The 26,997-nt window shown below is 39.8% G+C and overlaps 1 protein-coding gene across 1 annotated transcript; it reads right to left on the bottom strand.

The window, feature by feature from the left end:
• On the bottom strand, nucleotides 1-26,982 carry Sdha (succinate dehydrogenase complex flavoprotein subunit A). Its single transcript, XM_059276709.1, has 15 exons — nucleotides 26,855-26,982; nucleotides 21,719-21,805; nucleotides 19,552-19,713; nucleotides 16,746-16,889; nucleotides 16,249-16,413; nucleotides 14,376-14,524; nucleotides 10,784-10,908; nucleotides 9,126-9,294; nucleotides 8,141-8,336; nucleotides 7,280-7,451; nucleotides 4,503-4,621; nucleotides 3,455-3,566; nucleotides 3,134-3,264; nucleotides 1,627-1,740; nucleotides 1-972 (listed from the first exon to the last, which is right to left on the bottom strand). Exons 1-15 carry the CDS (start codon nucleotides 26,915-26,917, stop codon nucleotides 886-888), a joined length of 1,995 nt encoding a protein of 664 aa, XP_059132692.1. The 5' UTR covers nucleotides 26,918-26,982; the 3' UTR covers nucleotides 1-885.
• Between the last annotated feature and the right edge of the window lie 15 nt (nucleotides 26,983-26,997).

Raw genomic sequence — 26,997 nt, 5'->3', positions numbered from 1 at the left:
TCTTTGAGAAAGGATTTATTTGGCTTACAATTTCTGGTTAAAGTCCTTCATTTTGAGGAAGTCAGGGCAGGAACTTGAAGCAACTAGTTACATGCACAGTGAAAAGTAGAGCAATGAATGAATGCATGCATGGTGAGTGCTCAGCTTGCTCTTATACCATCCAGGATCCATTAGATCCTGGGAATGGTGGTGCCCATAGTGGGCTATCTTCCCCTATCAATTAGCATAATCAAGACAATCCCTCAAAGACATGTCCACGGGCCAATTAAATTGAAGCAGTCCTTCATTGAGATTCTCTTCCTAGGTGATGCTAGATTGTGTCAAGTTGACAAAGCTACCTGCACATACCACCCCCCCTTCACATATACATGAATGTATGCATATACCTCTCCCCACCAGGAACCTAAACAAGGCACTGGCTCTATACTTATCACATTCAAAACTTTCTTTTTAATTATTAAGGGCCCATCCTACTTCTCAATTTTATTTACCAGTACATCTTGACATTCTACAAAGTCTAGTTTAGTATATAGCACAAGAAACTTTATAGTTGAAAAACACAACTGATAGGGCTAGACAGGGAAGACAATTACATTTGCTATTTTAGACAGATAGGCCTAAAATCAAATACATGACTTTATTTGGAAATAAAAGACATTTGTATTTTATTTAAGAATTATGCCAGTTTTATTACTGCACAAAAATAAAGGGACAAAGTCTAGTGTAGTTGTCCCTCACATCAAGTACTAGCAAGCTGTTGGCTAATAATCTATGAAGTGACTCCTTGTTCATGAGTAGAATTTTAACAAGACAAATATAACAGGAAAACCTATGTAAGCTATTATATATAATCACATAAGCTGGTCTTGTAGCTGCCAGGTTTTATCAGTAGGAACGGATAGCAGGGGGTACGGTGGCACAGTCAGCTTCATTCAAGGTCTTGTCAATGACAGGTCTATACTCCAAAGTAACCTTGGAGAAAAGGGTCAGAGTGAATCAAAGCATGAATATTTAGTCATTTCTTCTGTGCTTCTGTAAAATTAAGCCATCGAAGCAGATTTACAGGCATGAGAACTTTAAGACAAAGGAGTCACAAGTTGGTAAATTATGGTAACTCTTCCTTCCCCATTTCCTCTACAGCCTATGCTGACCTCCAACTCAAGCTCCTCCTGCCTTAGCCTCCTGCTATGAGGTGAACAGTTGCCTCTGTCATAACATTCTGCTTAAATGAATGAGTCTAAGCAACTATGAACTTTCTGAAACTGGGAGAAAAAAATAAATCTTTAATCCTTTGTTATTGATATCAGGTATTTCATCACAGTAATATAAACGTATTAATAATCAGTCACCACTTCTTCCCTACCATAAGCCTCAAACATCTAGTCATTGTTCAGTACTCTTTATCTGGTACAGAAGATGAGAGCTGACCCTATACTAAGGTCCCCCTGAACCACCTTGGCACTGGATTCTGTTTCTAGCAAGAAGCATGACTCACATTATTCTATTGGTGATAACTCAGATCTGTTAAAAGCTAGTTTAAAACTAGGTTGCTTCCTAAACTGGCCAACCATCAAAGACCACATAGAGTGGCTCAGTGCATCCCTGGGCTGAAACATGCCCACATACCTTCCCAGTCTCGATGTCCACATACGAGAGGGTGTGCTTCCTCCAGTGTTCCTCAAATGGCCTCTTCTGCTGCCCTTGGATGGGCTTGGAGTAATCATACTCATCAACTCGAACCTGAGGTAAAACACAAACCTCCTCTCTCACCAGAGCAACATCAAAAAACACAGAAAATATTAACAGATGCACAGGGACCAGGCCAGGAGGTGGGCGCCTTGGCAAAGAAAGGGCTTTTGGAGCCAGGTGTACAAGTATAGAACATCTATTTCTGCATTTTTCTCTTACAACTTTATAAATAACTATCATTTATGCAGTTTTTCTTTTTGCTCCATGCACTGAGATTTCTTCAACTTTTTACTTTAGCATTTTTTAATTTAAATGGGCTTTTGTTTTGCTTTGAGACAAGGTCTCTCTACATAGCCCTGGCTATCTTGAAACTTACTATGTAGACCAGGCTGGCCTCAAACTCACAGAGATCTGCCTGCCTCTGCTTCCCAAGTGCTAGGATTAGACATGCACTACCATACCTGGCTTAATTTAGCTGTTTTCTAAGTTTAGCATTTATACTGATGAAAGTTTGTCAGTATACTGACTGTTAACAAAGAAAACTTTGCATGAGAGAATAGGTTAGATGAGCAAGAGGCTCTTAAAAAAAAAACAAAACACTAAGATCAGATACCTTGCTGTTTCTACTACAACTAAGTACTGGAAAAATGGCAGATAGGATGTTCCTTACCTGAGCCAATGGGTTTAAAGCAGAGCCCTAGCTATACATTTCTAACTATAGCATAAGCCTGCTGAAAATAAGCAGAATCTGCTTCACATCTTCAAATCTTTATTTATCTTAGCTCCTAACAGTTAACTCTGAAGAAGCTTCTAGCCTTTGGTACATACTGGGGATATGCTTGCTCATGTTTCTTTTCATCTACTTGATTTCTGCAGGTTAAATCAATACAGGCTCAAAGCAAATGAAAACTTCTGCTTAGCTCACTTTCCTGTTTACTCACAACCCTACACTGTCCAGCACCTGTGTACCCATCATGGGAAGTCTTTGGTTGATATATTCATACTGAACTTGGAGCTACACCCAAGCTTCTCCTTGTGTTTTCTACCATTACATGTAGAATCCAACATGTGTGCTCTGTATAAACAATAGTCTGCATAAAAACCATGGTTAGGGCAGATCTCTAATTCCTTTTGCAAGCCTCAGGATGTGTCTGAGCTAACGACTCATGAATAGTTTAATTGGTTATGGTCACTGGATGGATTTTTACCCTTAGCCCTGCTAAGAACCAGGCCTGTTCTGCTTACAGATGCTGCATGGGCTGACTCAAAACAAGAAAAAGGTGCAAGTTTCTGAGAGTGAGAATAAGAATAAAAATATTGGAGGTAAAGGTATTTTCCTTGATTTACTTTTAGGAAAAATAAAATGAAACTGAGAAAGTGAGTAGGGATGAGTAGAACCAGATGGGAAAATTTCAGGTCAATGTGATATATCTTGAAGTCATACTTTATAATCTTCTCTGGCATGAGCTCCCCGTGACTCCTTCCGTGCCTCTGCACTATATATGGTCTGAAGTGCGCATAGCATCAGGTTCTGCAGCTCCAGGGTCTCCACCAGGTCTGTGTTCCAGACCATTCCTGGGGATACACAAAAACCCATGAGAGACAGATGGCATCCAGTCATGTAGATACTCTGGACTTACTAGCAACATACAGCTGTGGGGAAGAGACAACTGGACAGCAGGCATGGAATAAGGTAATGGTAAATGGGATAGATACCAGCCTACCCCAAAGAAAGCAGTGTCCCCTCAGAATACTGCTGACTCACCTCTGTCAAACGTCTTTAGATGCTTCAAGTCTCCATATAATTTGCTGATTTTTTCACAGCCTTCTTGCAATACACTTCCCTCACGGAACACTGCAGCATGACTCTGCATCGACTATCATAAGATACCATTATAAATTTTTAATGCACAGAAGATGTGCAAAAATTCTGATCTTTAGTTTTTTGGAATTTTATATATTTACACAATTTAAATAAACTAGGAAATTCAGACTATGAATTAAATTAAACTTAAGGTAATTTTTTTCCTGGAGAAAGGGTCTTAGATGCATATGATCCTCCTACCATAGTCTCCCAAGTATGCCACTTTACCTTGGAAAAAAAAAAATTTTGATTAAACTTAAAAAATGTTTCTATGTGCTCCATTATGTATGTATCTCACAACAAATCTGCACATATCACTTATGATTTATTTTACTTCTCTGGTAGCATTTCTGGAACACAAATATCCCCGAGTCCAAGTGGGCTAATAGTGGTGGGTGCAGTGGGAGATCATGCAGTTAAAAGGAGGAGACCAGGGCCTGAGAACCCTGGTGGCCAGGCACTGCTCCACTGTCTAAGGGACTAGAGGTTAGCTCCTGCCCACTTCACTCTCCCTACTTTCTGATTTTGTTATGGTACAAGAATCAGTCTGAGGACGCTCTCTCTCTCAAAGCTGAGAGAAGCTACATAACATGACACAACTAGTTCTGGGCAATGAAAGGTGAGCAGGGGTGCCATGCTAGCTTCCCAGTGACCTGGGACTCAAGTTTCTGATGTTCTTCCTATTGGCTGCAAGGCACATGATAGGTAGTACTAGTCTGAGGATGAATGCCAAACTCAAATATAGGAGTGCCAGAGAAAGCCAAGTCCCTGGTGCTAAAGCTGTTGCTTATTTCTGCCATGAACTAAGAACTCCAATGTTCTATGTGAAAAGAAACACATTTAAGGCTCCTGATCACTTTTGTACTGACTTGGAAAATGAGGAACAGGTCCCCCTGCTGTCAACCCCCAAGCACCCACACAGGATGGCTGTGGCTGTGTCTACTCCTACCTTCTGCATGCTGAGGCGTAGTTCTGATGTTCTTATGCTTCCATCAGCAAATCTTAACTTGTCAAGATTCATAACCGACTCTTCTCCAGCATTTGCTTTAATTGGAGGAACTTTATCTCCTTAAAAGAAAGCCAGAATTTAACTTTCAAAATCACTTAGGGAAAAAGGAAAGATTAAAATACCACTCAAATTACACCATAGCCATTCCATGAGTCTGGAAAGCACAGAAGTAATCTGAGTCAACATTGTCTTGGAACCAAGCTAAGGTATAAGATACTGACCCAGAGTCAATTTTATTGTCTTTGTTGTTTTTCAGACAGGGAGTCTCCGTGTAATAACCCTGGCTGTCCTAGAACTCACCTGTAGACCAGGCTAGCCTCAAAATTACAGAGCTGTGCCTACCCCTGCCTCCCGAGTGCTGGGATTAAAGGCGTGGGTTATTCCAAGAGTCAATTTTTAAGAACATATAAACAAAAATATTCCAACATCGTAGGTAACCATTTTTGAAACTATAAACAAAAATATTCCAACATAGTAGGTAACCATTTTTGAAACTAAGAGGCTTCTATGTAATCAGAATTGTTGTTACTCTAGTAAGTAAACTGGATACCCTTGAGATAGTGAGGGGTCAGCTTCCTACTTTTTCCCATGAAAGGATAAACAGGTGGCTATCCTGTGTGACTCAAAAAGCTGCCTGCTGGTCTTAACTCTTGTGCCCTTTTAACTAGACCTAAAGATCATGACTTTTAGGCAGGAGTACAACTTAGAAGTAGAGTACTGGCTAGCATTGGTAAGGCCCCAGGTTTGATGCCCTGTACTACACTGCCCCCCTGCAAAAATCAAACAGTCCTCCCCTCCCAAAAAAAAAAAGTTCTGAGGTATAGGTGGCATAGGCATTTTCTATTCAAGAAAAGCAGGCAACAGCTGCTTTCAGCCATCTCTTCTCCAAGGAAACTAGGGAACTGGTTCTTATGTGTCCTCCCAGGCATGTAACTAGTTCATTTCCCTTCTTTGTCTTGAGATAATCAAGAACTCACTATACAGTCCAGATCAGCCTTGAACTAACAATCTTCTTACCTCAGCCTTCTGAGTATTCAAATTACAGGTGTGTGTGCGTGCCTGGCTGCTTTTTAGTGTTTAAAAAAACAATCACTCAGTAAAACTGACTTTTCTTGTGGTGTACATTTTTATAACTTTCAACACTACTATAAACAGGATAGCCCAGACTTATACTTTAAAAATATTAGGCTGTTACCCTCTGGGGTAAAATATTACAAACCTTTTCATTTTTAAAATTAAAGAATTAAAGACATAGTGAATTTGCTGCCTTTTGTTGTTCTTGTTTTTTCAGTAGAGTTTTTCAGGTTTGGGCAAACAGAATTGTATTTAAGTACAACCACCACTAGGACAGCCTAGCAGCCAAAGTCTGTTTCTTTCTTACAGTTTGCTATTTCCAGAATTAAAATCACATGTGCAGCATTTTGAGTCTTACTCTAAGTGCCCTGTCTGAGATGTTGTTGAGTATTGACATTTGTTCTTTTCATCACTGAGTTTAAAACAAATCTTAACATGTATTTGTAGAACCTCTGCATATAAATACATAAGGTATTCTTATAAAACTTTCTTTTTCTCATTCTCAAAGCAGGGCACCTGAATCTCTACATCACTCTAGGAGAAGTGATTTTGATCCTCAATGCTAAGTACAAGGCTAACAAAAATCTATTTTTGGTGTCAGAGAAGATACTCTGAACCTTGTCTGTGCAGCTGGCCAGCACTAAGGACCAGAAATTGTCTTTACATTCTAGCTTGTACTGTGGCATGACTAGAACTGTGAAGATGCAAGATATAAAACTGATGACCTGCATCTATTTACCAGTGAGGCAAGAAAGTGCTAGTTTCTATGTTATCATTACTGTTCTTCATAAAACATCCACTATATAAACTGTACAATTTACACCTACAATTAAGAAGAGGAAAGAGTAATGGATGTAACAGGGAGAGTCTCTATCCTCCTCCTCATGAGATGTCCTCTCACAACGCTCTTCTGAGCAAATAGACAAAAGAGCTACAATGAAGGCTTCTTGGGGGCTGGAGCTCTAGTAAACTCGTGGTTCTGGTCTCGGCAAGCAGAACTACACTCCAACACAAGGCACGCTTTCCTTTTACACATTGTTTTAAGTTACCATAAGAAGACATCAACTGAAATTCATTCTATCCCTGAGGGGCAGAGGCTTATGTCATCCCTTTATTAATGAAATTCCATTATATCTTGTTTTGAAAAACAAATATTTTTCTATAATTACCAAGAAGTCACAGATTTATTTTTACTATTAAAAATATTTCAATGTAAAAGAAATTTATAACAGGTAAATAATACATAATCAACTTCCCCTCAAAATACCAATTTCTTAATAGTGTCTTTTAAGGACACAATGACTATTTAAAAAAAAAAAACCAAGCCATACATGAGGGTGTACACAGCACTCAGGAAGCAGAGGCAGCTGGATATGAGTTCAAGGCCAGCTTGGCTGATAAGTTGAGTTCTGGACCAACCAGAGCTATATATTGAAACCATGTCTTAAAAAAAAAAAAAGTGACCCAAATCCCTTACCTTCTTGACTATTAAGATTCCCGAGAGTCTAGTCTCAACATTAATACCTACACAATCTGTTTCTATGAGAAAAAAAAGAGTTCCTCTTTGATCACTAAGCAAATTTCCAGCAACAAAAACTATGGAATCTTCTAAAATAGCTTGAAGGCTTGAAGAGAACACATACCAGGTCTGCAAGATTCTTCAATGCTCAGGGCACAGGCTCGGCCAAAGACTACGAGGTCCAATAGGGAATTTGCTCCAAGTCGGTTGGCACCATGCACCGAAGCGCAGGCAGCCTCCCCACAGGCATACAGGCCAGGCACAATCTGATCCTGTCCATTTACATGCTTCAGCACCTGCAGGAATATTTCAGATGAGGCTTCAAAAACGCCTATGGTTCCATGTGCCTGCTTCCCTAGCATACTTCCCACACCTGACATAGAAAAAGTAAAGACTGAATCTTCTCTATTTCACTTTTTTTAGTATATCCCCAGTTCTCCTTTTGCTCCTGAACTCTTGGTGTTTGTTACAAGCAGGTCAAAGATGGATGGGGTTCCTCAGAGTCTCAGTCACCACCTGATTTGACTAAGGAATGTGGCAGGTGATGGAACATTAAAGGGAAGAGAAAAAACTGAGGATCATCTATGAACTGGGATAGTAATCCCTACCCTTTGTCCTGACAGGAGTTCAAAGCAGAAGGACCAGCTGATAAGCATTTGTGAACTGCTCATAACCCAAGTATCAATTGTATATATAGATCACCTATTTATAAGGTCACCATAAAAGTATCAGATTATTTAGAAAAGCAATTGTAAAATGGAAAAGTGTATAGTATTATAGCTATAGGGGAATTAACATGCTATTGGTTGTTACCAAGTAGAAGTAAACCCAGGAACATAACCTAGCCTCTCACTGCCTAGCAGGAATGGCATTTTATAATTTAAACTACTAAACACACTGCACTTTGGAGGGAAAAAAGCCTGGTTTTGCTTCTATGCCTTTAAGCCCTGAAAGGATTTCTGTGAGGTGGGCTTGTCACCATCACCTGCCCCTTGTAGTTAGTGGGAATCCCACCCATGTTGTAATGCACAGTGGGGAGGACAGGGATAGGCTCCTTAGTGACATCCACACCAGCGAAGATCATAGCCGTCTCTGAAATTCCAGGCAGACGTGTAGCCAGCTGCTCAGGGGGCAGATGGTGCAACTGCAGGTAGACGTGATCTTTCTCTGGGCCACAGCCTCTGCAAATACAACAATGTACCGTGAGGCAAAGACCAGTAAGAGCCAACTAAAACCACTGAAGTATGTGAGCCTCAACAATCCTTGATCTTGAGGAAATTTCACCTTCATCTATGGTCAGCATCTCATTTTTTTTTCCCCTTCAAGTATTTTTTTAATCATCTACAGTGTGTCAGGAACAATTCTGTACAGGGACACAAGCAAGAATAGAAACCTGTACTCATCAAAGTCACATTCTCATCTTGGGTATCATGATTTCCTATGTTTTCCTTGGTAAATGTGTTACAAAGTCTCCCATAACCCATGAGACCCCTCTATTTTAAATCAAAGTGTCAAACCCACATAAGTCCCTGCATTAAGTAACAGAGTTGGGCCCTGAGAGCCTAAAGCAATTTCACCAAAGGACAAGCAACACACAAGCCCTGAAGGTTACCTGCCAAGACACCTGGAGATAGTGACCGACAACCTAACTCCTGAGGCTTCTGAGTATTAGCTGGGTGTGTGAGTCTCACTCTCAGACCGTGAGCACATGATATGCTTACTTTTACACATATTGATGTGAAGACGATTCTCAAAACGCAGGTCTTTAGGGAAATATCACAAACTAACAGATGTTAGCCAGAAAATAATGGAGTAGCTTTATCCTTGTAGGTAGGTGCAGGGGTGCCTGTCTGCAAAGGTAAAGTGCTAAAATACATAGGTGTTACCTAACGGCTACCAAAGAGAAAAGAAGAGGACACATATTTGTCCGCCTGCCTACACTCATGCATCCCTGGAGGGGAATCACAAACCTTCCTTCACGGATCTCCATAGTCATGGATCGAGATACAACATCTCTAGATGCCAGGTCCTTGGCAACAGGGGCATATCTCTCCATGAACCTTTCACCTTGACTGTTGATGAGAATACCTCCCTCTCCACGGCATCCTTCTGTGATGAGACAGCCAGCACCATATATACCTGTCAAAATTCAGGTGATTAAATGTGTATAAATAAATAAATAAATAGGTAGCTATTTCAAATGACTAAATCCTTTTTTTAGAAACCATTTTTTGGGGAAAAGAGACACAAAGAGCATTAAACTCAGTAAGAAAAGTCAAGTAGGAGGTGTGTGTGACAGGAGCAGTGACGAATCAGAAAGCACAACAGACCCAGGAAGGGTAGCTCACCCATAAGGCTCTAACCCATATCTTAATACACATCATGTGTGTTTAGCAGTCTTAATTTTTTTTTCTCGAGACAGAGTTTCTCTGTGTAGCTTTGCAGCCTGTCCTGGAACTCGCTCTGTAGACCCGGCTAGCCTTGAACTCAGAGATCCACCTGCCTCTGCCTCCAGAGTGCTGGGATTAAAGGCGTGCACCACTACTGCCGGGCTAGTAGACTTTTAAAATATACCTTTATACCAAGAAAAAGGTGGTAAAAAGTTTAGGCAGGAATAAATAAGCTTGGAAAATTTCTGAAGTACACAAACAGCAAAACTGACAAATTATTTTAATGGTTAATATTTACATTTGTACCAATCCCAAATATTCACTCATTTAAGTTCTATGATGGCCCTGGGTAATAAGAAGCTATCCTCAGAGACAAGAAAGTTGAAGCTTAGTAACCCATGTAAGTCACAGAGCCCAAAATCAAACCTGAGGAGCATGATATAGCCTGAGTTCTTAATATAACTCTGTGTCCCTCAATGTAAGGAAAAACAAAGAATGTCAAGTACTGAATTTTAACAGGAGAGGATAAAATAAATGTTTTTTTTGTTTTTCGAGACAGGGTTTCTCTGTGTAACTTTGCGCCTTTCCTGGAACTCACTTGGTAGCCCAGGCTGGCCTCGAACTCACAGAGATCCGCCTGGCTCTGCCTCCCAAGTGCTGGGATTAAAGGCGTGCGCCACCACTGCCCAGCTAAATAAGTGTTATTTTTAAAGTGAATTTTTTTTCATATGCCAAAAGGGCTCATGCTCTAAAAGTAAGAACAGAAGTTCTTACATTTCACCTGCTTTTTACTTTTTATAGCTTCAGTAACATCCTTTGGGTAGTTTATTTCTTATATATTGTGAAGGAAGCATTAAAAATGGGAGTACTAAACATAGTATATGACAGGAAATCCAGAGGACCAGTGACACTGGACAAAAATTGCAGTAAGGAAACAAACACATTTATTTTTTCATTCTCTATCTCCGTCCATCTCTCTCCTCTGACTCAAGGCTCTGATAGGCAGCAAGAGCTAATTTCTCCCACAATGAGCTCTTTCCCTCTTCCAAATCCAAACCTAAACTCTGGCATCAGGTGGAGTCTGGTCTGTTCTAACTTCATATCCCTCTAACCATGGGTGCCTAAAACTAAATATGAACTGCCTTTATGGAACCAGGATTCAAGACAGGAGAAGGGATAGGTATTGCATGTTTATAAGACACAGAAGAACCCAGAGCCAGACAGGTACCCCATCCTACCTGTGGGGTGGAACTGAACAAACTCTAAGTCCTGGCAAGGCAAGCCAGCCCTGGTGACCATGGCTGTGCCATCCCCTGTGCTGGTATGGGCAGATGTGCAGCTGAAGTAGGTTCGCCCATAACCCCTGAAAACAGAAAACAGTGACTATGAGCATCAGTTGACACCAAACCTCTTCTTATGAAATGGAAGAATATATAGTGTAGCCTCTAGGGCACGAACCTCTAAGAACTCCTTGCTTGTACTCTGACCTATGCATGTATGTACATGGCACACAACACTGGGAGGCCACATTTGTGATGCTGCTACCATGGGATGGATGGAAGTTGGAAGACAGAGAAGGGGAATTTTGCATTTTTTAAAAAATTTGGTACTCTGTGCTTTATCTACAAAGTATTTTCCTGATAAGGATATATTACTTCTGTAATGAAAACAATTTAAATATTTATTGATTTGTTTTTTTTCTTTTATTATTTCTTCCCCAGCCTTATTGTACATTTATAAGATGTTCACATGATCTGATAAATGTATACTAGGAACTGATTTCCACAATCAATTTCATTAACACATCCATAACCTTACATAATTATCCTTTCTTTGTGGTGTTGACATTTAAGACTCTTAGCAACTGAATCATTAATTATTGTAGCCAACACGCTACCTATCAGGTTTCAGAAATTGCTCATCTCATGACTCAAACTATTCTTGTTTAAATACAGATGTCCCTCATAAGCTTATATATTGAAAAGGCTTGGTCCAAAGCTAGTTGCATTATTTGGGAGACTGAAAACTTTAGGACATGGAAACTTACTAGAGAAAGTAGATCTCTGGAGGGTATGTGTTATTCTATATACAATCCTGGATTAATGTCTTTCACTCTTTGCCAAATCACATACTTGTCACTAAAATATCCTGCTTAAACGCATGAATCCATGTCACCATGCACTGAGCCTGCTGAAACCGTAAGTCAAAATAAACCCTTCCTTGCATAAACTGGTAACAATGACAGTCTGGCTAATTCAACCCTGTATCTTGGCCACTGTGAATAATACTGCAGCAAACATTTGCATTGATGATATATTCATAATGTTGTTATGCTGACTTTATTCCCTTAACATATGTGGCCATGGTGGGACTGATGCATCGTGTTAGTTTTACTCTTCGGTATTTTTATTTTTAATGGTATGAGTGTGATGTGCTTGCATGTCTACGAGTGTTTGTGTGTATGTACGCCTGATGTTAAGACTGGGTATCTTTGTGGTGATACATTGTGTATCAAATAAATCTTGCCTGAGGATCAGAGGACAGAGCCAGCCACTGGATTAAACACAGAGGCCAGGCAGTGGTGGCACACACCTTTAATCCTAGCACTTGGAAGGCAAAGATTCATCTGGATCTCTGTGAGTTCAAATCCACTCTGGACTACATGAGATTGATTCAGTCTAGGAGAGAAACAGAACCTGTTTCGTGGCACACACCTTTAATCCCAGTACTTGAGCTCTCATGCCTTTGCTACCAATATTTGGGAAGCACACATGCCATTAATCCCAGCACTAAGAAGCAAGTGCTATGGCTGGGCAGAGAAAGGCATATAAGGCGTGAGACAGGAACTAGAGGTTTTTTTCAGCTGAGGACTCAGAAGCTTTCAGTTAGAGGATTTGTGGAGACAGGATCTTGCCTTCCATTTGGCCTGAGGATTCCATAGTGGTGAGAAGTTTCTCTAGTGGCTTGTTCCTTTGTCTCTCTGATCTTTCAGCATTTAATCAAATATCTGGCTCCGGGTTTTTTAATTATAAGACAATTTAAAATTTGAGCAACATTTCTTTCTTGTTTGCTCTCTAATTTATTGAAGCAAGGTCTCTTAACTAAGCCAAGAGCTCATCAACTAGCTAGTCTAGCTAGCCAGTCTGTGCTTGGAAATCCCAACTCTGCCTCTTAAATCATGGGATTACAGACAGGGCAACACTTGCTCAGCTTTATGTGGGTTCTGGCCATCTAAGGTCTGATTCTCATGTGAGTGGCAAGTAACTTGTCTACTAAGCCATCTCCTTAGTCTTCTTTAGTTTTCTGAGGAACCTTCACAATGTCTACCAATTCATACTCCTAATAGTCTTTAGTCTTTTGGGCCACTTTTCTCTAGATCTTTTTTTTTTTTTAAGATTTATTTTATTTATGTATATGTGTCTGTGTGAGTTATACAACATGTGTGCCAATGCCCAAAGAAGCTACCTCAGAGCTGGAGTTACAGGTAGTTATGAGCCTTCTGAAGTAAGTGCTGGGAATAGAATTCAGGTCCTCTGCAAGAGTAGCAGCTCTTAATTCTGAGCCATCTCTCCAGCCCATTGTTTCGGTTAAAAAAAAGAAAAAATATATATTATTATTGAGTGTATATGGTAAGCGTGGGCACAGGCACTACCATGGCACATGTGTGGAGTCAGATGAAAACTTTAAGAAGTCTGTTCTGTTCTTCTATTATAAGTTCTAGAGCTCGAACTCAGGTAGATTGTCACATTTGTGTGGTAACTGCTTTTACCTAGTATGATGGTTTAAATAAAAATGGCCTCTATAGGCTCATATATTTGAATACTTGGTCCCCAGTTGGTGGAACTGTTTGAGAAGGATTGGAAAGTGTATCACTGGGGGTAGGCTTTGATGTTGCAAAAGACTCTGGACTCTCTGCCTCATGGTAGTGGATCAAGATTGAACATCCAGCTACTCCTTTATTCAACCATCATGGACTCTAGCCCTCTGAAACTGGAGGCTAGATTTAACACTTTCTTTTATAAGTTGCCTTGGTCATAGTGTTTTATCAAACAATAGAAAACTAAGACAGTTGGCCCCCTTTTCACTACATCTTCATCTACACTTACTATTATTTGTATCTTTATATTAACCATCCTCACAAGTGTAGCTGTTACTTGAACTCCCCAGATGTTTAATGGTGCTGAGCACCTTTTATAAACCTGCTGACCATGTGCATCCCCTATGCCCTGGGAAAAACATTTATTCAGATTCTATATTCATTTAAAAACATTTATTTAAACTTTCTTTTCTTTTTTTTTTTTTTGGAGGATGGTGGTGGTAATAGAGACTGAATCCAGGACCACATGTATTCTATTGTGGAGTAAATACTCCACAACTGAGATATACCCTTGGCTCTTAATTTTTAAAATGGTTAAAATAAAGTCATATCAAGTGAAAGTTACTTATTTTCATCATGCAAGCAGATAGTATTTCTTGATTCTAATAATCATTATACATAGTAAACAAGAAGCAGGAAAGTTTATCTGAAAAGGCCATGTGATTCTCCCAGCTTATTCTTTATGTAAGAACAGGCAGGGTATGCTTTATAACCCTCAATTTTGTCCTACAATGCTCAAAGAACATCTATATTGTGATGAAGGTACCAAGGCTGGGAAAGGTTACCTTCCACATGAAGTGACATAAAGGCCTATGTCTGACCCTTTTTTCTGAACCAGTTTTATTTAAGAAAAAAGCAAATAAACCCTCCTCCTAAATGTTGAAACTCAATTTTTCTGTAAGAAATTAAATAGTTAAAAAAAAAAAAAGAAAAAAAGAAAAATCAGATCCTACCCAGTAGCAATAACAGTGTTCTTTGCTCTTATTCGGTGTATGGACCCATCTTCTATGCACAGTGCAATGACACCACGGCACTCCCCACTTTCCATCAAAAGATCCAAGGCAAAATACTCCACAAAATAGCTGGTGTCATATCGCAGAGACTATAAGAAAAAGAGCCCATATTTCAAACTGTGTAAGATTAAGATTAAACCAACAACACTTAAAATGTGAATAAACCATGAAAACAGTTTGAAGGACTTGATCCAGTCCTGTTAACAAATTGAAGGAAGTTTAAAGAATTCTAGGGTTTGTAATGAAGTTACACGAGCTTATATTAGCATCAATACTGACAGCAATACAAGCACAAAAAGTCACCCTATGTTTAGCAGTACATTCACAACAAAAAATGCAGAGAATAGAATGTAACAGGCTCTGGGTTACTCATATTTTAGTAACACCACTCTATTTCTACAAAATCTTAGGTGGCACTCTAGGCTCTCTGGCAGCTCCATTTAATACTGAACACTCTCAAGAATTTGGTACCCTCAATGAGGCCCAAGGATCAGAGTCATGACCCAGAAGAGCTGCTAGCTACATGTGGCTATTTGATTAATAAAATATAAACATCCATCTCCTCCACATCTGTACCTGCAGTGGCCACACGGGGCTGGTAGTAAATAGTGCAGGTAAGCCCATTTCCATGTACATAGGGGAGTCAGCCCTGGACAGTGCCACCAAGGGTGGATTTGAGCTTAGGCAAACCGTCAAAACCACCACAAAACAAGCATATACTGTTACATTTTTTCAGTGTACTCAGCCTAAAGGCAGCTACTAGTGTTCTAATATTTTCATGTTAACCACTTGTCACTACTTTCTGTTGACTTTCTGGATATGCCAAAGTATGCTGACTATCTAGTATACTGGTTCTCTATCTTCCTAATGCTGCAACCCTTTAATACAGTTCCTCATGTTATGGTGACCCCAAACAGTTATTTTTGTTGCTACTTCAGAACTATAATTTTGTTACTGTTATGAATCATAATATAAATATGTGTTTTCCAATGGTCTTTTGTGGGTCATGACCCACAGGTTGAGAACCACTGATCTAGTGACTCCTGTCTCTTAAGACTTCATCCAGTTTAACAGTGAAGTATTAAAACATACCAGTCAGTTCAGGAACTGAGAGATGATAAAAGCACATTAAAATACTTCCTCTCTTCTTGACATGTGATGGTTCACAAATGCAAGATGGTAAGCAATGACTACCAATTCAAGTTTCCAAAACAGACACAAGGAATAACATACTGTTTTAAAGATAGCTTTTCACAATACCTATTCAATACTTCAGATTAATATTTACTTAGGACACCTTACTATTTGTGTTAGCTTTTTGTCAATTTGGCACAGGCTAGAATCATTAAAGAAGGAACCTCAACTGAGAAAATGTTCCCATCAGAATGGGCTGGAGGCAAGCCTGTGGGTTTTTTTTCTTTACTGATATAAAGGAGCCCAGCCCATTGTGTGTGGTGCCATGCCTGTGTAGTGGTCCAGGGGTGTATAAAAAAGTAGGCTGGGCAAGCCATAGGGAACAAGCCATTAGGCAGTGTTCCTCCAAGGGTTCCCCAGAAGTCCCTGTCTCAAGTTCTTGCCCTGACATCCCTTCATAATAGACTAAAACTATAAAGTGAAATAAACCCTTTCCTCCCTTAAGTTGCTTTTGGTTATGCTCTTTGTCACAGCAATCAAAGCAGAACATTGTTTATTGTCTTGGTTTTTGTTTTTGTTTTTGTTTTAAGTGACTGCCTCCTGTCCTATAACATTCTCACTGTTAATCCTAACCCTAACCATCTGGTGTTCCATTCCTTTACCCCCAAGTCAGCCTCACCCTTCCATACAAGGTGTGCAAGAGTGAGTGGCCTGTTCGATCAGCCACACAGCAGCACCGATGAGCCTGCCCGCCTTTCCCAAACTTGAGGCTCTGTCCACCAAATGCACGCTGATAAATCTTTCCATCTTCAGTTCTGCTAAATGGCATGCCATAATTCTCTAGCTGTGAAACACAAAACAAGCAAAGATATGTTACCTTAAACAAGTCAAAATATTCATGATTAATTTGCACCAAACCTGAAATATAAAACTTCCATACTAGCATATTCTATGAAAACACTAACCATTCAGGGGAAAAAAAAATCTTGTTAAAGGAACTGAATAGTTACAGGAAAAACTTCCTTATTACCAGCGATGGGACCCTAGAGCTCAATTGTGCTAGGCATGAACTCTCCAACAGCCATATTCCCAGCCCCTTCTTTTATTTTTACATTGGTTCTTTTTTACTACAAGCAGAATACATGCACAATGAACCAAGAGTTTCCCTTCAGTTACCTCGACCACAGAGGCAGGGGCTTGCTCTGTCATGTAATGGATGGCATCCTGATCCCCCAGCCAGTCAGATCCTTTCACGGTGTCGTAGAAATGCCACCTCCAGTTGTCCTCTTCCATGTTCCCCAGAGCAGCATTGATGCCTCCCTGGAAATACCATGCGAATTGCTTACATGCTTTAACTGTGAGCCCGCAACTGCCTCTGCAGCTCATCTCCTCACTGAGATCTGATTCAGAGAAAGTCGACTTCTTATGTGGTGACTCTTCATGAGGGTTAAGGAATAATAAGACAGGCCCCAAGTCATAAAACTTCTCTTGACTACATGGACTAGACAGGTAGCTTAATTTATATCTGTGATGGGGATGTTGCTTGATCTCAATGCCTGTAAGACTGGAAAAGGTCCTTATACCTTATCCATTGCTTATCTAACTGATAGATACAAGTATTCAACAAGTCTGTCTAGAAATTTTATGATAAAATGCTCTCAATGGCACTTGTATGTGAATTAAAATACTCCCTATCAAGTAATGTGCTTCTCAATCAGTTAGATAATCCTGAACTCTGGTTTCTTTAGCTGTTATGTGAGTATCATTCTATCTTACCCCTTAGAATCACAAAATATGGTAGCACTGGGACAAATCTCTTTCCTTCTTTCACCTTGTATTTCTTTTTTTGGAAACAGAGTCTCACTGTGTAACCCTTACTAGCTTGGAATTTTCTTTGTAGACCAGGCTGGCCTTGAACTCAGAGCTCTGCCTGCCTGTTTCTGTCTCCTTTGGTGCTGAGATTAAAGGCATGTGCCACTACACCCAGCTTCCAACTTATATTTCAATTCATCCTTTTTAGATAATCTTCTTTTTACAAGGAAAGGCACCCTGGTATGACTTGATGGTTTCTCAATGGTTCATGTATTGGAGGGACACACAATCTACAGTGTAATGGTATTAAAAGATGGTGGAACCTTTGAGTATATGTTAGGCTTTGGGGAATTTGTACCCTTGAGAGGAATTAAAGTAGTTTTTACTTAACTTTAGATAGTTCCTATATGTGTTACTGCAGAAAAAAAAAGCAAGACTAACCCCTCCCATTTTTTGGTTTCTTGTCTGGTCATATGACTTCTTCCTCTCATAAGAAATCATCATAATGCAATCTACCATATTATGTTGTAAGCAAGGGAGCCCTCACTGAAGACCAAACGCATAGGGCTACCCAATTTTTGGACTTAAAAATTTCTTTTTTTTAGTATGGTACCAAACATTGGACACTGTTTTATAGGAAGGGGAAATAAATACACATATCTTACTTCCTTCTCTTCTTCCCAATTGTTGTTCAGTAAGTTTTGAGCCAGCTGACCTAAGCTGAATTTCTTCCCTTCTCACTACTGCTGTGCCTTGGTATTCCCAGTTATGGTATCTTTCAGTTTGGAGGAGTCACAGGAAGAACTAAGAACCTTGTGGTAACTGAATAAAGGTTACCGTTACTTTCTTTTCTTTTTTATCCAACACCTCCAGTTGTAAAGCCAAGATGATCCTGATAACAAACTTTAAGTTACATATTTGTAGCCAGATATAACAACTACTTTGAAAAAAAATGTATAACTGATAGTAGTCATCACTTTACTGCTACCTGAAAACCAGGGCCACAAATGCTGGTCCTCTGAGAACTCTCAAATCTTTTGAAATCTCCAGAACTCTACCCCTAGCTAATTCTCCTTAATAACCAGTAGCCAAATTTCTCCTTTCTCCTATTCTGTTACTACTACACTACCTTAACACGACACTACAACTTCTGTTCAGGTCTCCTTTCCCTTCTGGATCATGATTTCTCTCAATGTGTTTTAATTCTTGTGCTTACAAACCACCTATTCAACTCAGTGCACAAAGCATGTACTAGAGGCTGTGTTAGCAACAACAGAGATTAAGGTGGCTTTTCCCAGCTCCTGTAAGCCATCTAACTTTGCTGTTGGCTTAGAAAAAAACCACTCCAGGTACTAGGAAAGATAGTCAAACATGAATTTGCTAACCATATAAAGATTAGTGTTACTTAGTGATCCTAGAATAAAAATTACTGTAATTTTTCTCAACTTGAAAGTATCAAAGGCCAATATTTTTCTATTCCTCACATCCATACCATCAAAGCCCAATGTAATACACATTTAGCAAGGTACTATAGTGTGGATTTTGAAGGTCTCCCAAAAGGCTCATGTGCTAAAGGAGCGATGGTGCTATTGGTAGATGGGAGAACTTTTAGGAGGCAAGGCCTAATGAAAAGAATTTAAGCCACTGGCCATGCCCATGAAGGGGATATAGCACCCTGCCTTCTCCTCACTTCTTACTTCCTGGCTGCCACAGCATCTTCTGCCACATGCCCCTTCAGTGATATAATGTGCTGCCACAGGCCCAAAAAGCACAGCCAAATGATCATGGCTGAAATCTCTGAAACTATAAATTAAAATAAGTCTCTCTTCTTTTAAGCTTATATCTCAGGTATTTGTATCAGTGATTAAAAAAAAAAAAAAAAGCTGACTAAACTTAGGATCTGGACTGTGCAAACATATTTGATACCAGGAAGAACTGTGGAGCAAACAGAAGTCAGGAGAGCTAGAAAAGACCCACATGTGAGAATAACAATGACGTGCCAACCCAGAATGGTCCCAAGGAAGAGATTACAAGCAGTAAAGTGAGAATGAATGATAGATTAGATGACAACAACTGTGGCTGGGGCTTGATGAGAAGGCAAGAATTTGTCTTATAGGAGGAGTGGTGCTGTGCAAGATCTGTAGGCATTGAAAGAGGGCTTTTTTCTTACCTGTGCTGCAACAGTATGTGATCGGGTAGGAAAGAGCTTTGTAAGGCAGGCAGTATTAAACCCTGCCTCAGAAAGGCCAAACGCAGCTCGCAAGCCTGCCCCTCCAGCACCTACCACCACAGCATCAAATTCATGATCCACAACTGGGTATTGAGTAGAAATCTGAAAAGGAAATTCAGCTGTTCATTACACATTCAACTTCATAAAATATTAAGACTATAATTACAAAATAATCAAAGGAAAAAACAGCTGCTATACACAGAGAGCCTCAATCCTGTTCTGGGATGAGTATGTATTCTTGGTGTTGAAGTGTGTTAGGAACAATGGACCAGCAATCAGATTTTATGGACAAAAGAAGGCCTGTTCCCACTACCCCAACAAAATTAATTTTTTTTTTTTTTTTGAGACATTGTACTGGGTAGTTTTGTCTGTCAACTTGACACAAGCTAGAGTGATCAGAAGAAAGAGCCTCAGCTGAGGAAATGCCTTGAGATCCAACTGTAAGTAAGGCATTTTCTCAATTAGTGATTAATGGGGGAGGGTGAGTGGTGCCATCTCTGGGCTGGTGGTCCTGGGTTCTATAAAAAGGTGACCACAGCAAGCCAGGGGAAGCAAGTCAGTAAGCAGCTCCCTTCCATGGCCTCTGCATCAGCTCCTGCTTCCAGGATCCTGTCCTGGTTTTTTTTTTTTTGTTTGTTTGTTTGTTTTGTTTTTTCGAGACAGGGTTTCTCTGTGTAGCTTTGGAGCCTGTCCTGGAATTCACTCTGTAGCCCAGGCTGGCCTCGAACTCACCGAGATCCACCTGCCTCTGCCTCCTGAGTGCTGGGATTAAAGGTGTGCACCACCACCGCCTGGCAAAAGTGACAAAGGAGTTACCATAATCTCTCTTCTTTTTTTTGGGGGGGGGGGGCGGGGGATTCAAAACAGGGTTTCTCTGTGTAGCTTTGCACCTTTCCTGAAACTCAATTTGTAGACCAAGCTGGCCTCGAACTCACAGCCTGTCCTGTTTTGAGTTCTCGTCCTGACCTCCTTCAGTGATGAACAGCAATGCTGGAGTGTAAGCCTAATAAACCCTTTCCTTCCCAACTTGCTCTTTGGTCATGGTGTTTCGTCACAGCAAAGAAACCCTAACTAAGACAGACATCTTGCTCAGGCTGGCTCAAAATTCACCATCTTCCTGCCTCTGCTCCCCAACGCCTAGCTTTAAAAACAAAACAAACAAACGAACAAACCCAGAGAGATTTTGAGAGCACTTAAAATTATTAAGATTCCCATCTTTCTATTCTGCTACCAAAGCAAAGAAGTATAAAAGCAGAAGAAAACATCAATACAATGAGCTCTAATTATATCTTTTTCTCAATGTTTTTACTCCTGTTCACAACCATATCCATTTATCTACAGGAAACTAACCATGCACAGATAATGTTTCTCCACCTGTGGTGTACAAGTGTTTCTTGAAAACAATGTTGCTTTTGTTTAAATCAACACATTTCAGTTTTCCTGGGGGCAGACCACAACTATATTTCAGGCCTATATTTAGGGGCAGGTTCTGTGTGGGTAGATTTATCACTGAAAAATTATCAAGAATATTCTGTAACGCCTGCTAGCTCATATGATAAGAACTTGTAAACAATGTTCAGGTTTTTTAAGACAGAAAGCAGAACAGGCTAAATACAAAGGAACTTCAACTCCAGTAGCTATACAGTCTTATTTTGTGCAGGGATCCCACTGTCCATCACAGCATATACAGTTTGTTTGTATTTTCTTCTATTGTTACTTTACTTGCATTTAGAGTTTAGTTTAGATAAAGATTTGCCAGCAAAAATGTCAATATCTATCTATGTAAGTATTTTTGTAAGTATTGCACTACACACATTTGCTCATGCAATCAATACCCAAGAAAACCTTTTTTTAAATATGGGCAATATTCAAATATATTAAAATGATTATAGATTATTATTGTTCAAAGCAAAGAAAAGTTGTTTATAACCTGGACATAATGGCACACACCTTTAATCCTAGCAGAGTCAGGCAGATTTCTGTGAGTTCAAGGCCAGCTTGGTCTACATAGTGAGTTCCAGGACAGCCAGAGCTACATAGTGAGACCCTGTCTTGAAAAAACAAAAACGAAATAGAAAAGTTGTTTACAATTGAGCAATGAACTTACCGCATCTGAAACTTTGGCAGATGCCTTCTTACTCTCACCAACAGTGAAGTGAAAGCTACAGGTCTGTGTTTGGAATGTTGCTGGCCGCTGCAGAGATAGAAATGCTGTTAGGGTCTTGAAGGAATACAAACAGAGGGGAATGAATTAAAATTTTCTTTCTAAATTGCTAAACTTCCTATGTACCCAGTTGCTCTCATTCTTCTAAAAGTTTACCTGGAATCCTGAAAGACAGACCTGGGGCAAGGACTTGAGTCTCGTCCCCTCTACTCTTGACTTGGCATTCTAGGAAAAGCCTTTTCCAAAAAAGCCTGTTTCTTAACAGAATGCTACTACTGACACTTGCTTTGCACTATATTAATCTATGTAACTCAACGAAGAATGGCAAAGAAACCTGTGTTGCTCTATTTTGCAAATAGTGAAGTATTTTTACTGGTTCCATCTTAACCCTTTGCATACTGGCTCTCTGAATGTCCTTCAAGAATTTTGGTTCTAAAAAAATGAACTAGATAGTGTACTGGGAGACTTATACTCTAGAACAGACTACTGCTTATTGAAACAAGGTAAGTTTTAAGCTTAGGAATGAATCAATGATTTCTTTACCCTATATACCAAGACTTTAGCCACACCCTCTCTCATGGGTCAGGCCTGTTCTCCCTGACTGGTTGTCCCTGGCCTTCTCTGAAAACCTCTATTAACTCCCCAATATCAAGATAAACATATACTCAGAAAACCTAGTGCCAGTGAAATCAGTCCAGTGTGAATCCAGTCAGCCATTAAGGGAATACATTTTCCATTCTACTTGCTCTATTTTAATAGATCAAAATATAGTGAAGAGACTTGGACATATCCTAAGGAACAGTTCTAGGTAGTTAGGTACACTTAGCAATTAAAAAAGGGGAGCTCACAAATGATCTTAAGAATTCCATGTTTTTGAAGCTCTCTTATTATGTGACTTGAAAAAAATCTGTAAGACAAGTAAGGGGGGAGCAGAGAAAAATCTGGCAACATAAAATGAATAACTTCTTTGAAAGTTAGAGGGCCTCAAGTCATGGTAGGTCCTAACATTTACACTTATTTACTTAGTTTTTGATACAGGGTCTTACTGTGTAGCCTAGCTGGCCTTGAACTCAGAGACCCACCTGCTTCTGTCTCAAGAGTGCTGATAGTAAAGGAATGCACTACTAGGGAAGACACATTTTTTAACCTTTTTTTTTTTTTTTTAATTATTTCATAGTTGGTTAAGAGGTGGCGTGTGTGTGTGTGTGTGTGTGTGTGTGTGTGTGTGTACACACAAAACCAGAGGAAGGTGCTGTGTCTTTCTTGATCACTCTCTACTTTCTGTCTATCATGGGTTCTAGGGATCAAACTTTAGGTCATCAGACTTGTGCGGCAAGCACCTTTATCCACAGAACCATCTTGCTGGGTTTCCACCTTATTTTTTGAGACAGTCTCAATTAACCTGAAGCTCACAATTTCAGCTAGGCTGGCCAGCCAGTGAACTCCCAAGATACACCTGTCTCCATGTCCCAGAACGGGAGTTACAAACACAACTGGCTATGTCTGGTTTTTATGTGGGTACTGGAGATTAGAACTCAGGTCCTCTTGCTTTCACAGCAAGTGTTCTTATTCACTGAGACATTTTCTAATTTGGAAACATGAACATGAATGAGGAAATTTACCTACACAGTAACAAAAAGTCCACTTATACCTTGTCCAGTAGGACAGATGTTCTCATGAAGGAAGTTGGGGAAGCAATTATCCCCAAGAAGCAAAGTACCTCAATAAGCTAAGTGTCTAATCAGTTGAAGATTACATATCATCTTCTGAACAACCCTTGCAATTATAAAATCACCCAATGAAGACCTAGAAATGGCTGTTACTAGGAAGGGACGTAAAAAGTGAATTGAAGTCTCTCTTATTCAGAAAACAGAAATGGAGGTAAATACTAGTGCAAAATGACACAATTTAGAAATTGTTTCCATTACTAAACAGAAGTTTATTCCTTTTTATTTGTAAATCTTTTTTTTGTTGTTGTTTTGGTTTTTCGAGCAGGGTTTCTTTGTGTAGTTCTGATGCCTGTCCTAGATCTCACCCTGTAGACCAGGCTGGCCTTGAACTCACAGAGATCTGCCTGGCTCTGCCTCCTGAGTGCTGGGATTAAAGGTGTGGCTACCAGCTTAAATCTTTTTAAATCTCAATGATTAAAAAAAAAAAATGTGAGATTATTTTCATTAAAAATTTCAGCTTTTAAGGTCAGTCAGATGACTCAGTGGGGCAAAGATGCTTCTTGTTGAGTCTGAGGACCTAAGCTTGATTCCCCAGGATCCACACTGTAGGAGAGAAGCCATACCTCCAAGTTGTCTTCTATACACTGTGTGTGAACGCACACAAATAAATGTAGTAAGATTTTAAATTTTCATTATTTTTTAAGTAGAGATGCTTAAAATACAGTTCGTAGGGATAGGTATCCCTGACTTAGATGATTACAGTTCAAACTTTCAGAGGTTGTCCCACAAAACTCTCACAAACAACACAGAAAAACTGAAGGCCAGTGGGAACTATGGACCTATATTTTACACTTACTCTACTATCTAAAGATCTTTGAGGAAAATTCCTGAGAAACTCCAAATTGAGATTAAAATTCTGGTCATGAATAAATGCTAAGTCACAAGTCTACAAATGAGCCAGGAATAACAAACAAAATACAGAACTGAATGTCACTGGTTCTATGATGATCCTGAGAAGCCAAACAAAATGGTGTGATTATAGAGGCCTAACTAACTCATGTAATTCTATATATACCATTAAAACATTCAAAACAATTCATTTAAAGAAAAGATTTATTCTACCATAATGTTTCATATATTTTTCCTAAGAATTTAAAAAACTTTACAGAAGGGAGCTGTTCCTGTTCTTACTTTGCCTATGAACTGAACAATTTCAAATGTTTATGAGTCATATCAGCCAACCAAAGGCAAAACAAATTTGATGAGCTGACAACTTGAAAGCATTTGTCAATACAGAATAGCTAATAGCTATTATTATTAATAGACAGAACAAAACAATTCTTGCTTCAGCATTTCTCAGTTGGTGGTCACAAATTTCTTTTTCTGCTAACCTGATTCTGTTCTTTTGTAAACTCAAATTCTTCATGAAAAAAAAAAAAACTTTAAATGCCAACAAATATTCAGTTTGAGGGCAGAATTTCTATAGGAACAGCCATCCTCATGAAGACTTTTTTAAAACCATATTCTGAGAGGCCTCACTTGAGGGTCAATTCTGTTTTTTCTATCTTATTATCCCATTTCCTAGTACTTAACCACAGAATAGTTAGGGAGAGCCATGACAAAGAAGGTAAAATGCTCGCAGCTAACATGATTCAATTAAAGTTTGGGGGACAAAAAAAAAAAAAGGCTTCCAATCAAGCCCCTATGAAAGGAAAGAGTTATGCAGCTTGATCTCACATGCTTAGTTTTATTCTCACTTTCAACTGTAATTCTACTCTAGTCTGAATAAAAGTCATAGCCTAAGGTGAGGACATACTGATGTAGAAGAAACTTGAAGTGGTAGAATTGATGTTATAAAGGATTTATTAATAGACTATTAATAGACTTGCTTAAGAGACATTAAGACACAAAATAGTATTTAGCTAAGGAAATGCTGCCTTCAAAATACCCCAAAGATATGAGTATTCTAGAATATAAATATTTCTTCACCAGGTAGGCTCCATTCCCATAACAAAAGAGACAACCCAACTTACAACCATTAGGCCCATTTCTCTATCAGAGAACATTCCTCTAATAGGCAATTCTAGGAGGCAGCCCAGGGTGACAACCATCTTTAAGTAAGAAAAGCCTAATTCTACTGGCTAGACAAGATTGCAATAGGCAACAACTATTTGGAAAAGAACAATACAGTGTACTTAAAAATAGTTCAGGCAATGTGGAATATCTTTACTGTGTAAATCTCCCACCTGCATAAGTGGCCAGACTTATGCAGTCTCCTGTCTGTCTAAATTGGTCAAAGTGGAAACTGGATCTGGGACCTGAAAGGGATTTAAGGATGTCAACATATGTGGAATGCATAAACCTAAGGTGTATACAAGTTAGTAAAATCTTCTGTTCTTGACTGGCTCCTTTTTGGGCATTAGCCAGAGCTGGACTCAGACTATCATTAAAAAGCTTTCTCCATATTTTTTCCTGAGTGTGTGGACTGAATCCTGGGGGTGGAGTGTATTCACACATTTCCGCTACAATTCTGTTATAACTACAGGTTATTAATCTGCTATTTCCTGTAAAAGGCTTCAGTGATCAGTACCTAAAACCGTCCTTGTGGTGTTTTAAGAACCCAAGGGATAGAGATGGAGTCTATGGCAGTAAATACAAATCACAGAAATTATCAATATTTGAAAATGCCTTCTGGACTTGCAAGGATAACTGCCAACTAACCCTTAAACATTTAATTGAACCTAATGTTTAATATCTATTTCAGAAAGGAGACAATTGCAGCCATAATTATAGGCATAATGCAAGTCGATACTGTTCAATGTCTTGAGGCTTTTATTTCGTAATTAAACTATTAAGTAGGTAGATGGGCCAGTTCATTTAGTTTGCTTTAATAAAACCCTAGAAATCTGACGCATACTATGTCATCGTCAAAGAGTACACTGAGACACAATCTGACGATCTGGGAAACCCAACTCGGTCCTTTGCAACTCAGGAGCACTCTGTGTCCCTATTCCACTCCAATGCAAAACAGTAGTCGCAAGAGCGGATATACACGGTGCAGAAGTGTCACCCGATATTTAAAAACAGTAGCTAAGGCTACTACACAAAACGTATAAGCTCATCATTTTCAACGTCTTAGTGTCAACATCCAGGCTACCAACTGTTACTGGCAGACCTGAGGGACACAGGCCGTTCCCGCCCGTTGACCTTGGAGAACTCAGCTGGGCAAAGACAGGGAAGGCCGCACTCCACTCCCGCGACCGTGGGGTCGTGACCTTCGCCGGAAAGCTGTCGGCTCTGGCCCACTGCACCTTCCCAGTCCCAGCCCAACTGGGGTGGGATGGCGGGATTAGGAGCACGCTCGGCTCTGGCGCACCCTGGTGCCCGCCATCCCGTGGCACTGACTCACCTTCCCAGCTAGCGCCAAGCGCCGCCCGCGAAGAAGCCGCGAAACTGCTCCAACGCCGGCCATATCTCCGCAGTCCTGCAAGCCTCAGCGACAGACTGCGCTTGCGCACCACGCCACGCCGGCGTCGGGCTTGGAAAATTCTG

This window comes from Peromyscus eremicus, chromosome 11, assembly GCF_949786415.1.
Source record: "Peromyscus eremicus chromosome 11, PerEre_H2_v1, whole genome shotgun sequence".
Classification (NCBI taxonomy): Eukaryota; Metazoa; Chordata; class Mammalia; order Rodentia; family Cricetidae; genus Peromyscus; species Peromyscus eremicus.
Note: the sequence above shows the minus strand (reverse complement) of the source record. Positions and strands in the feature narration are given on the sequence as shown.

Bases quoted from the DNA above. Each gene is read 5' to 3' on its own strand.
- Sdha (XM_059276709.1), bottom strand. From the start codon at position 26,917: ATGGCCGGCGTTGGAGCAGTTTCGCGGCTTCTTCGCGGGCGGCGCTTG. The intron at 16,890-19,551 runs GTAAGAAAAAAG...TGGTATTTCCAG, and splicing joins CACATACTGTTGCAGCACAG to GGAGGCATCAATGCTGCTCT. The intron at 3,567-4,502 runs GTAGGAGTAGAC...ATCTTATGATAG, and splicing joins TACGCCTCAGCATGCAGAAG to TCGATGCAGAGTCATGCTGC.